General features: G+C 42.6%; 2 protein-coding genes across 2 annotated transcripts in view; one reads left to right on the top strand and one right to left on the bottom strand.

Moving 5' to 3' along the window:
• Positions 1-11,309, bottom strand: part of canx (calnexin) — a 251,927-nt gene that overhangs the window by 91,151 nt on the left and 149,467 nt on the right. The window lies entirely within an intron of this gene.
• LOC117371063 (nuclear factor NF-kappa-B p105 subunit-like) overlaps positions 1,448-11,309 on the top strand; it is a 36,866-nt gene continuing 27,004 nt past the window's right edge. The window contains 3 exon segments of the mRNA XM_033966654.2: positions 1,448-1,728; positions 6,211-6,256; positions 7,433-7,511. Of these exon segments, the coding sequence (XP_033822545.2) occupies positions 6,218-6,256; positions 7,433-7,511 (118 nt within the window). The 5' untranslated portion in view covers positions 1,448-1,728; positions 6,211-6,217.

Genomic DNA, 11,309 nt, shown 5'->3' with positions numbered 1-11,309 from the left:
ATTTATTTTTAGAGAGGTAGATCACACCACTGAAGGTCACTCGCCTGGTCTAAAACAGAAGAGGTGATGTATGTGTGATGTGTGTGATGAGTGTGTGATGTGTGTCGCTCTCAGTCAGACACGAGGACATGATTCTTGCAGCGCTAATTCAAATATGATTTAGTTTGTCTCAGTTTTGTCTGTTCTTTGCAAATACCAGATTTTGTGCATTAGTTCATGCTTGGCTCTTCCAATTATTTCATTTAATAATTTTCTATATAGTAAAGTATAGTATCGTATAGTGAAAAGCAGTCTTTACAGTGTAATAAAAACATTTATGGTTTTTAGATTTTCCATAAAAGATTTTTGGTTCTTTGAATTACATGAGCTTCAGTTGTATTATAAATCAGATGTCATATCCAGACACACAGTTACTTGAGAAGAAGTTCCTCCAAACAGAACAGCATCTTTAATCTTTTCTGGTGGAAGGTCAGTCACTTGCTTGTCTCTATGGAGATGTCACAGTACGGCATTAAACACCAGACCAAGTTACAGGTCTGATCTATGGAGAGGCAAGCCACTCATTGTAAGAATACATTTTTAAGGTATTTTTGAGCAATATAAACACCTGTAACTGAATAAATACATGATGTAATATTTAATGCCACACTGTGGAATATTGTAGGCAATGCAATAACATCCTCATGAGAGTAGCAGGTGGCTAACCCTACACCAGAGAAGTCATAGTCATAGCAACACAAAGTAATTTCTCAGTCGTCTCCTTTGTACTTCTACTTGAGTAATATTATTTTAAAGTAACTATAATTTTACTTGAGTACAATTTTGGTTACCCCACCCACCATGGCTTCTTCTTCTTTTTTCTTCTTTATTTGCAGGGACCATGTACAAATTCATGAATCTAACAAAAGAAGAGATGATTTGTACCAGATTTAGCTACTTTCTGATCTACTATGTTGTTTCCTCACCACAAACAGACCTGGAGTTGTTGTTTTTTCTTTCATTCACACATGTTTAACACACAAACTCTGTATATTTAGCCCGAGTTCTTCTCTCAACACTGTTCGTCCTTGTGATGTCATCATGTGGTCATCCAGGAAGTGCTCCACTGTGTTTTTAAACTCACCTTCATTAGAATCATTTGGATGAATTCAGTCCTGGAATTGCCAATCTCTACTAAACTCAAGCTAAAAGGAGCTGTAAACTTGAAAACTACCACTTCATGACATCACAAGGTGGAGCAGAGCATTTTGAGCTTTGGAGATGTAGACATGATGTAGCTAGGTGTGTTTTTGAGGACGCAGCAGCATTATAACATATCTCAAAGCTCACTGGAGTCAATTTTGTGTAATATAGGACCTTTTAGAGTTCTCCAGTTGTCGCTCAGAGTGAACCATCTTTCTCTTCAGTCCTATCTCTGCACGCGCTACGTCAGGGGGAATTTCCAAGGGGAAGGAAACCAACTTTACGCACTCCTCCGTCTCACCTGCGCCTCGCTCTCACCTCTGCCTTTCTCTCCTCTAAAACACACAAACTTCTAATAACCATAAAGCAGTTCTCATCCACGCTTCCTGACGTCATGACGCACGGCAGCCACGGGAGCTTACGGTAAATGGCTCTGCAGCAGCGGCGTCGGCATGCGCCCGGACAACTCCACTCCACTCCGCTACGCTCTCCTTCGCCTTTTCGGGATTAAACTCAGGCTTTGACCTTGTTTGACGTGACGCAGAGGTAGGTACGCCGTGGGTTACGTCGTGGATGTGTAAATACGTGGATTGGGGCGCGTTTGGAGCTTAAATGTGACCGCGCTGACCTGGTATTATCGCGGGACAGTGGAGTCTGGCTCAGCGCTTTGTTGTGCTGTTCACTTCCTCATTGGGCAAAACGTCAACCAGAAATCAAATAGTAACAGTAGACTAAACTGATTTAAACTGCTACTGTAGGATAATTATATATTTAATCAGTCAACTTATTATTATGATTTTTTTTTAGCTCTTTCCAAAAAAAAAAAAAAAAAAAAAAAGTTTCTTCAAAAGTTAATGCTGGTGAATGCTGTTGTTGTGTCCTTGGGCAAGACACTTAACCCATCTTAACCCAGTGTCTGTGCACACTGGTGTATGAATGTGTGTGTGAATGGGTGAGTTGTTCCTTGATGTAAAGTGTAAATGTGACTATTTACCATTTGTCACGTGTCTCTTTCTAGTCTGTAAAAGCCTGAACTCAGTGTCATCAAATTACCATGAATCAGATGAAATAAATAGAATAATTATTTTTCAGAATTACTTTAAATTTAATATAATTTCAGGCTATAGTGAAAATGTAGTATGTAGTATTTTTATGTAGTGGAAAGCAAAAAACGTTGTGCCTTTTATAATGTAATAAAGACACAAGCTCAGTTGGTTGTGTTTGTGCAAGTTGCAGGTCGCAGGTTGGTGGTTCGAATCTCACTTTTGGTCGAAGTGTCAGATCCACTGACTCATACATGGTTGTTGTGGCAAGACACTTAACTTAACCCAGGCAGTGTCAGATCTGTGTAGAGGCAAGCTTATTTTCTTTAAAGAGCCCATATTACGCTATTTTCTGATCCATACTGTAATGTTGATTTTCATCTTAAACATTCCTGGAGTTGTGTTTTGTTGTTAACACATGTTTAACACACACAAAGCTCTGCTCCACTGTGTTTTTAAACTCCATACACCTTCACTAGAATCATTTGGATGATTTCAGCCCTGGAATTGCCAATCTTTACTAAACAAAAAGTCAAAGGTGGCTGTTAACTACCACTTCATGACATCACAAGGTGGAACAGAGCATTTTCAGCTTTGGAGATGTAGAGAGACTAATAATAACTCACTGAAACATGTGTGAATGAAACAAAACACAACTCCAGGTGTGTTTTTGAGGAGGAAACAGCATTATATCGTGGCTTAAAGCTCACAAGAGTCAGCTTTATGTAACAAGACCTATAATAAATGCATGACAAATTGTTTAAAACTAAATTGTGCAGGCGAAGCAACCCTCAACCAGAAAAGAAAGTTACATAGTGCAGCTTAAATGATGCTCAGTTGTTATCAGGTTGGGTTTATGCTTTGGTAGAGTTGTAAGTTGAATCACCAGAATTAGCCATTGGAATTTAAAGGTTTTGAAAGAGCAAAGAGGCAATAACAAAAAGGCTCAAATTTGACTTCAGAAAAATCACACTAATTTTTATACTTGTCTTTAATATTGCAGCAGTAGTTTGATGTATTGAATGTGTTAGTTAAGGTCACAGCTTTTGTTCCAGGGCGGTTTGAAGTGTGACAGCAGCCCCTTGAGCGGTGATGTTAGATCAGCTTTAGCTTGTGGTTATTTATGTGTGAAATCTCCAGACCGCTGTATCGTCCATGGACCTCAGCTCTGCTCAGACGTCTGCAGACACAGTTCTAATACCGCAGACTTTATCTTCACTCCCAAAGTAGGCCTACTGCTGGATTTCAGATGACATCACAGCATTATATGGACCAATAATATTTAATACAGGCGAGGACAGCTACAGTGAATACTCTAGTCTAGTTAGTAGTGAATGATAGAAATGTTCATGTTCAGCATTTGTGAATTTACCTTTTGGATATTTCATGGTTAAGTACAGCGTAATCCATAGGGAAATCTGACCCTTGCCCCCATCTGAGAGTTTGTCATCATCACATTCTAGGATCTGAAAACCACCAGTTGATCCTTTGCAGCGATCGTTTGAAAACTCTTGCCTTGGATCCAGAACACACTTCTTCAGTACGTTACGATGATTTCTCAAGAAATCACTCAAGAGGAAACACAAAATTTATTTAAACAGCACATTTTCAGAAGCCTGTGATCAATACGAACATTCATGGTTATGTGTATGAGTTTGATTTTCAACAAAAAAGGTGATGACTGAATGAAAAACTGTTGGCTAATGCTAGCTAGCTTATGACTGTGTTTTAAGTGTGAAATACTTGTTCAAAGGCAAAAATAATCTCACCTGTTGTGGTTCCAACCAAGTTAGTTCTTTCTTGTCAGATTGTGTTAAAATAAAGCTCAGATTAAAGTCTTATAGAGCTTCAGACCAAGTTGTGCCTTCAGTTAGCATCACACCGCCAGGGAATGTGGATGACATCAGCTGCAAAGTATCAATTCAAGTGGCTTATCTGTCCTATACTTACCTAAACTTACCTATACCTATAGGAGCAATATGTAACTTTTGTAGTGGAGAATGGTTCACCTGCTTGTTGGCATGGAGATATATTGGAAAATGGCAATACAAAGAGAAACCAAGTTCAGGTCAGATCTGTGGAGAGGCGTTAGAATGCAGGTTTTTCAAGGTATTGTATAACAATTAAATTAATACTACATATAAATGTTTAATGCTATACAGTGGAACATCCCAGGCAACGGAATAACATCCCCCCTGAGACAAGGCCCTTCTCTTGAAAAGTTAGAAAATCTAGGGTGCACTTTTAAAATTTGACAGTAAAAACTCTCTGACAGTGAAAAAAATGTAGACCAAAGGTTTCTAGGTGAAATTTTTTTCTGATTGTTGCCAATATTAAACCAAGTAAACAACAACAACAATAATCTGATGTTGGTCAGGGCCGTTGACAGAAATCCCCCCTCTAATATAAATTAATAGGCAGAGGTCCCTGAGAACCAGGAACCCAGGACAACTGACCCCTTTGTCCCCCTTTTATGAGGAATTAGGTTGCAATTAACAATTTTAAATTAAATATTTAACTTTTTCATTGCAGAAAAGTCTTCAAAATGTGTTGTTCATGTGACATCTCAACATTGTGAAATCCCTATAGTTTAAAGTGCCCATGTTGGGCTATAATGTTAGATTGTTGTTTCCTCCACAAACAGACCTGGAGTTGTGTTTTGTTTCATTCACACATGTTTAACACACAAACCCTGCATATTTAGGCTGAGTTCTTCTATAAAACAGAAAACACTCATGTATGTATCACCACACTCATCACCTTGTGATGTCATGTGGTAACACAGGAAATGCTTCACTGTGTTTTTAAACTCCATGCACCTTCATTAAAATCCTTTGAATAATTTCAGTCCTGGAATTGCCAATCTCTACTGAACTAAAGGTAAAAGGAGCTGTTAACTTGAAAACTACCACTTCATGACATCACAAGGTGGAACAGAACATTTTGAGCTTTGAAGATGTAGATTGACTAATAATAAAGTGTTACTCAAACATTCAAAGGACTTAAAGACATAAGATTAATGTGACAAGTTTGTGGAGCCAGTCCCAAAATGATAATTAAGAAATGAAGATTCAGCATTTGTGGAGCAGAAATTTTGAGATTTCGTTCCAAAACAGTGAATCTCCCTCAGAGTTATGTAGACCCATGGCCTTCTGAAATCATGGTATCAGCTAGAACGTGAACGCAACCTGGTGTGCATGTTTTGGGCTGACGGGGGACACTGGAGTGCCCAAAGGAAACCCACCAAGGCACAAGGAGAACATTCAAACACGGAGAGAACCACACAAACACAGAGAGAACCACACAAACACAGAGAGAACCACACAAACACAGAGAGAACCACACAAACACAGAGAGAACCACACAAACACAGAGAGAACCACACAAACACAGAGAGAACCACACAAACACAGAGAGAACATGCAAACTCTACACAGACACGGGAAGAACAGGCAAACTCAACACAAACTCCACAAAGACACAGAGAGAACATGCAAACTCTACACAGACAGTGGGAGAACATGCAAATTGCACATACACACAGAGAGAACATGCAAACTCTACACAGACAGTGGGAGAACATGCAAATTGCACATACACACAGGAAGAACATGCAAATTCTATTCAGACACAGAAAAAACATGCAAACTCTACACAAACTCCACCGCGACACAGGAAGAACATGCAAACACTGCCCAGATACAGGGAGACCATGCAAACTCCACACAAACTCCACCCAGACAAGAGAGAACATGCAAAACTCCATATTCATACCAATATGTCAATGTCAATGTGACAATATGTCGGCAAAATTATTATAATGTAACCTATGTAAAAAAATAAATAAACGTGTATGACCTGTAGACCGTGCGGTTGACTAAAACTAAGCAGAATTATTTAGTTTAATGGTGAGTAAAATAAAATAAAAATAAAAAAGTCAAAATGAACCTTACAAAAACCTGAACATTTTGTGTGTCTTTTGTAGAGTAAAGATGGCCGCAGATGACCCGTACCTCCACCCTGGCAACCAGGTAACGCTCAGCTTATTTAAAGGGGACACACTATGATTATTGTGATATTGGAGGATTTCCCCAGATATTGGCATCGGTCTGATATTGAAAATGTAGCTGATATTTGACACCAATATTGTGTGAAACAGATTAGATTAAATGAGAGAAAATCTGAGTTCATGTCCCAGATGAATACATTTTGTTACTATTTACTTCATTTGTAAATTTCACTATAACTTTACATAAATTTGGTCTCTACCATAGATTTTAATAACAACATTTGCAAATTCATTAGGTTAAAAGGGGAAGTAGTAAAGTACTGTACTTGAGTAGAATTTGTAGGTATTTGTACTTAAGTAAATTTTAAAGCATATAATTTTTACTTTTACTTCGCTACATCTAAGAGCAGGTATATGTACTACTCCACATGTTTTTGAACAGGACTGGAAAGTAAAAATTACTTTTCATATGATTTGAGGGGTTATTTTTACAATTTTCATGACTAAAGTTTTCGAGTTTAAACTTTGACTTTGAGCAAAAATAAATACACATTTTTCGCTCATTCATGAGATAAATTAATAATGTGGATGACGACAACGCCCACTGTGGCGTACTTACTTTGTTTTATTATTTTCTTAATCATGATACACGTAGGATTCAGCAGCGGCCCATAGTCATTTTGATACTAATGGAAAAAAAAAATCCTCTACTTGTGATGTGCAGCTATTCAAAGCAGGGTCCAACAGTTTCGCTAATGCGGAAGTTGGCGGACTTATCTGTTTTATTAAGTCATTTTTGATCAATATTAGAATTTAAAATGTCCAAATTATAATATAATGATCCATAGGTGTCAGATTATGACTATATAGCAGACACAAGCCACACGACACAATAGGTCTGATTTAAGTATTACATGAAATAAATAAAATGGTGAGGCCCGAATTGTGAATTTGATCACTGTATTTATTATAAATTATTATTATTATCTCATGGATCAGAAAATTGTGTGTCGTCCCACTTCTACTAGTTTAACTTTTCACCATGTTATAATCCCGTCTGAAGTTGTATTTCGAGTGATCCATGCATAATCCATGCAGCTTCTCTTGTTCCTGAAGTTTAGTTTTTTTAGCTCAGTGTTGAAGGTGTCTCTATAGTGTATCAAATGAAGTCTGAAACATCTGTCCCCATGTGCTGCAGATGTTTCATGAGATCCTGGACCCCGCCTGGGACTACACCCCTTACCCAGTCCTGACCCAGAACCCAGCACTGCGCACAGGTACGGACACTCCTACAACTGTCATTCATCTCTCAACTACAGAGGTCAGGGGGCTGGACCGGGGCTGGACCGGGGCTGGACCGGGGCTGGACCGGGGCTGGACCGGGGCTAAACTAAGACTAAGATGGTACGTTCACACATGGGCATCAGCAGTGTTGAGTTCACATGCAATGTCTATGGTGGCTGCGCATCTTGGGCGCCCTGCGTTTTTGCTGCGGATTTTCAAGCGCCAGAGTGACGTAAATCTGGCATTGACACAGCGTTCAGGTGTCGGACGCCACAGTTGAAAAAGATTAACTTTTGCCGTTTGGCATCACCCAAAAAAAGTAGAAAGACATCAGCCACAAAGCAGCAACTTAAGTATGTTGGCTGCTGCCGAGTCACTCTCTCAACCTGGTTCGCACCGTTCACAAAGACACAGGGAAAACAAAACATCCAAAGGCACTCGCAGAGACCGCAAAGGATGCCCTGGACATGCGTCAAGTATTTTTCTCTGACGTGCTTCCATGGCATCCATGATGTGCGTCAGAGGCATTTGTCCTCAAATGCAAAGGCGGCAAAATCAAAACAGGTCTAAACTAGAACTAAATCAAGACTGAGGCCGGGACTGAGGCCGGGACTGAGGCCGGGACTGAGGCCGGGACTGAGGCCGGGACTGAGGCCGGGACTGAGGCCGGGACTGAGGCCGGGACTGAGGCCGGGACTGAGGCCGGGACTGAGGCCGGGACTGAGGCCGGGACTGAGGCCGGGACTGAGGCCGGGACTGAGGCCGGGACTGAGGCCGGGACTGAGGCCGGGACTGAGACACTGATGAACACCCTTGTGCTTGAACATGGTGTTCGTTATGGATCAACTGTGACTAGCACAGAAGCCCAATAACAAAACGCCGCTCAGGTTGAGAACAGGGAGGCCTTTCTTCCCAATCACAGGTTCACAGGAGGACGGTGCCACGTCACTCCTTTGGGCTGAGCCACTAGGTGCTCGACAGCACTCATGCCAGGCCTGACTCCAGAGGCCCTTTTGACGCCAATTTGGGCAACGTAGTTGGCCTTTTTTTTATCCCTTGTTATGAAAGGCTTCATGAAGGCTCTTAGTCTTACCCGTCCCCCAGGACCTTTTTGCCATGGATGACCCTAGCAGGGCATGAAGCCTCCGACAACATAGCTCCCAGGATCATTCAGATGCTCAAACCCCTTCACCACCTTAAAGTGGAGGCTTAAGGAGGAGGCTACCAAGACTATACATTAAGCTAACCAGACTAAAAAGACTAAAAAGACTGTACAAGGGCTCAACCTTAAGGACGCAAGCTGGACGCAAGCTGGACGCGAGCGGGACGCGAGCGGGACGCGAGCGGGACTTGAGCGGGACTTGAGCGGGACTTGAGCGGGACTTGAGCGGGATTCGAGCGCGACTCGAGCGGGACTCGGGCTGGACTCGAGCCGGACAAAAGCGGGTCTAAAGCGGGTCTAAAGCGGGTCTAAAGCGGGTCTAAAGCGGGTCTAAAGCGGGTCTAAAGCGGGTCTAAAGCGGGTCTAAAGCGGGTCTAAAGCGGGTCTAAAGCGGGTCTAAAGCGGGTCTAAAGCGGGTCTAAAGCGGGTCTAAAGCGGATCTAAAGCGGATCTAAAGCAGGCCCATTCATTTGTTAGTAATGTAATATCTGGTCATAGCAGTGATTTGGTCGTGGCTTGATCTCTGTGTAGTTGGTTTGGTCCTGTTCTAGTTCTCGTTAAGTCCGGGTCTAGTCCTGGTTTAGTTCCAGAATTAGTCTCAGTTTAGTCCCAGTCCTGATGCAGGGTTTGTGATTGTATATCATTGTGAATCACTCCTCTGCTAAAGAACAGGGTACAGCACAGTTCACATTCGGAAATTCCCACTGGTCACGAGCAGGTGTTGAGTTTGTCACCAAGATGATGCCAAGAAAATTATTACACATTTTGAGTGATCTTTTAAAAGTAAAATAGGAATTGTTAAAGAGAGGGGACTTTACTTAACATATAACATACTTACACATAACATATTTAGATGACTATGTTGCCTATTGTTTTGAAAATACCATATTTGCCCAAAATGATGTATTCACGTTTTAGTTTCACTTTAATTTTTAATGCTCTGATATAAAGACAGACGGAGCTCGATATTGGGCCTTTTTAGCATATCGGTTGTTGGCCTTAAGTCTCTAGCACAGACCGATATTTTGTTTTTGTGTGTAATTTTTAGGCAGCAGATCGACAAAATTTTATATTAACACTTTAATAAGAAGAGATGGATAAACGTGACCTCAGCTCTCTTATAGGCCTCCAGTAAAAAAGGCTTGAGGGGAGTTTGCAGTAAATTTAAATTGTATTTGGGGAAAATAATCAAAAGTGGCCTTGCACAAAAATATCATCAGACCTTCCACCCATCCATCCATTTTCTTCCGCTTATCCGGGACCGGGTCGCGGGGGCAGCAGTCTAAGCAGGGACCCCCAGACTTCCCTCACCCCGGACACGTCCTCCAGCTCCTCCGGTGGGACCCCAAGGTGTTCCCAGGCCAGCCGAGAGACATAGTCCCTCCAGCGTGTCCTGGGTCTTCCCCGGGGCCTCCTCCCGGTGGGACATGCCCAGAACACCTCCCTAGGGAGGCGTCCAGGAGGCATCCTGAGCAGATGCCCGAGCCACCTCAGCTGGTTCCTCTCAACGTGTAGGAGCAGCGGCTCTACTCCGAGCTCCTCCCGTGTGACCGAGCTCCTCACCCTATCCCTAAGGGTGCGCCCGGCCACTCTACGGAGGAAGCACATTTCAGCCGCTTGTATCCGCGATCTTGTCCTTTCGGTCATTACTCAGAGCTCATGACCATAGGTGAGGGTAGGAACGTAGATTGACCGGTAAATCGAGAGCTTCACCTTCCGGCTCAGCTTCTTCTTTACCACAACGGACCGATACAGCGACCGCATCACTGCAGACGCTGCACCGATCCGCCTGTCAATCTCCCGCTCCATCCTTCCCTCACTCGTGAACAAGACCCCGAGATATCGTGGTGGAGGGGTTTGAGCACCCGAATGATCCTGGGAGCTATGTTGTCGGGGGCTTCATGCCCCTGGTAGGGTCACCCATGGCAAACAGGTCCTGGGAGACGGGTCTGACTAAGAGCGGTTCAGAAGCCCAGCATGAAGAGGAAAAGATCAAGGCCAGTTACGTCGCCCGGACTGGCGTTACCGGGGCCCCACCCTGGAGCCAGGCCTGGGGTGGGTGCTCGGCAGCGAGCGCCTGGTGGCTGGGCCTTTCCCCACGGGGCCCGGTCGGGCCCAGCCCGAAGGAACGACGTGGGCCGTCCTCCCGTGGACCCACCACCTGCGGGAGGAGCCATGCGGGGCGGGTGCAGAGAGATCTGGGTGGCGGTCGAAGGCGGGGACCTCGACGACCGGATCTCCGGACATGGAGACTAGCTCTGGGGACATCATCAGACCTTATTGGCCATAAAAAACACAGATCAGTCGATGTCTAATCTGGACTATACAACCTCTAAAACACATTTGCCAAAAGATTTCATAATAAGGACAATGGAAATATTAAATGAATGTAATTGTTTTAGCAGCAGTCAGATGGTACATAGATCAGATAAACATGATTGACAGGTGGCTTAGCCAATCAGAGACGTGCATGATGTTCTTATAGGGATGTTAAGGTTATTTTGTTTATTGACAATCATGATTATTCTGGGCATAATAAAGTCATTAAGGACAAAAAAATAATAATTTAGAAGCAAAAAATAAGCTCTTTAAATTAAATCTAAAAATGTCAAATCTGTTTCTGTCACAT

Source organism: Periophthalmus magnuspinnatus, chromosome 5, assembly GCF_009829125.3.
Source record: "Periophthalmus magnuspinnatus isolate fPerMag1 chromosome 5, fPerMag1.2.pri, whole genome shotgun sequence".
In the NCBI taxonomy this organism is placed as follows: Eukaryota; Metazoa; Chordata; class Actinopteri; order Gobiiformes; family Gobiidae; genus Periophthalmus; species Periophthalmus magnuspinnatus.
Note: the sequence above shows the minus strand (reverse complement) of the source record. Positions and strands in the feature narration are given on the sequence as shown.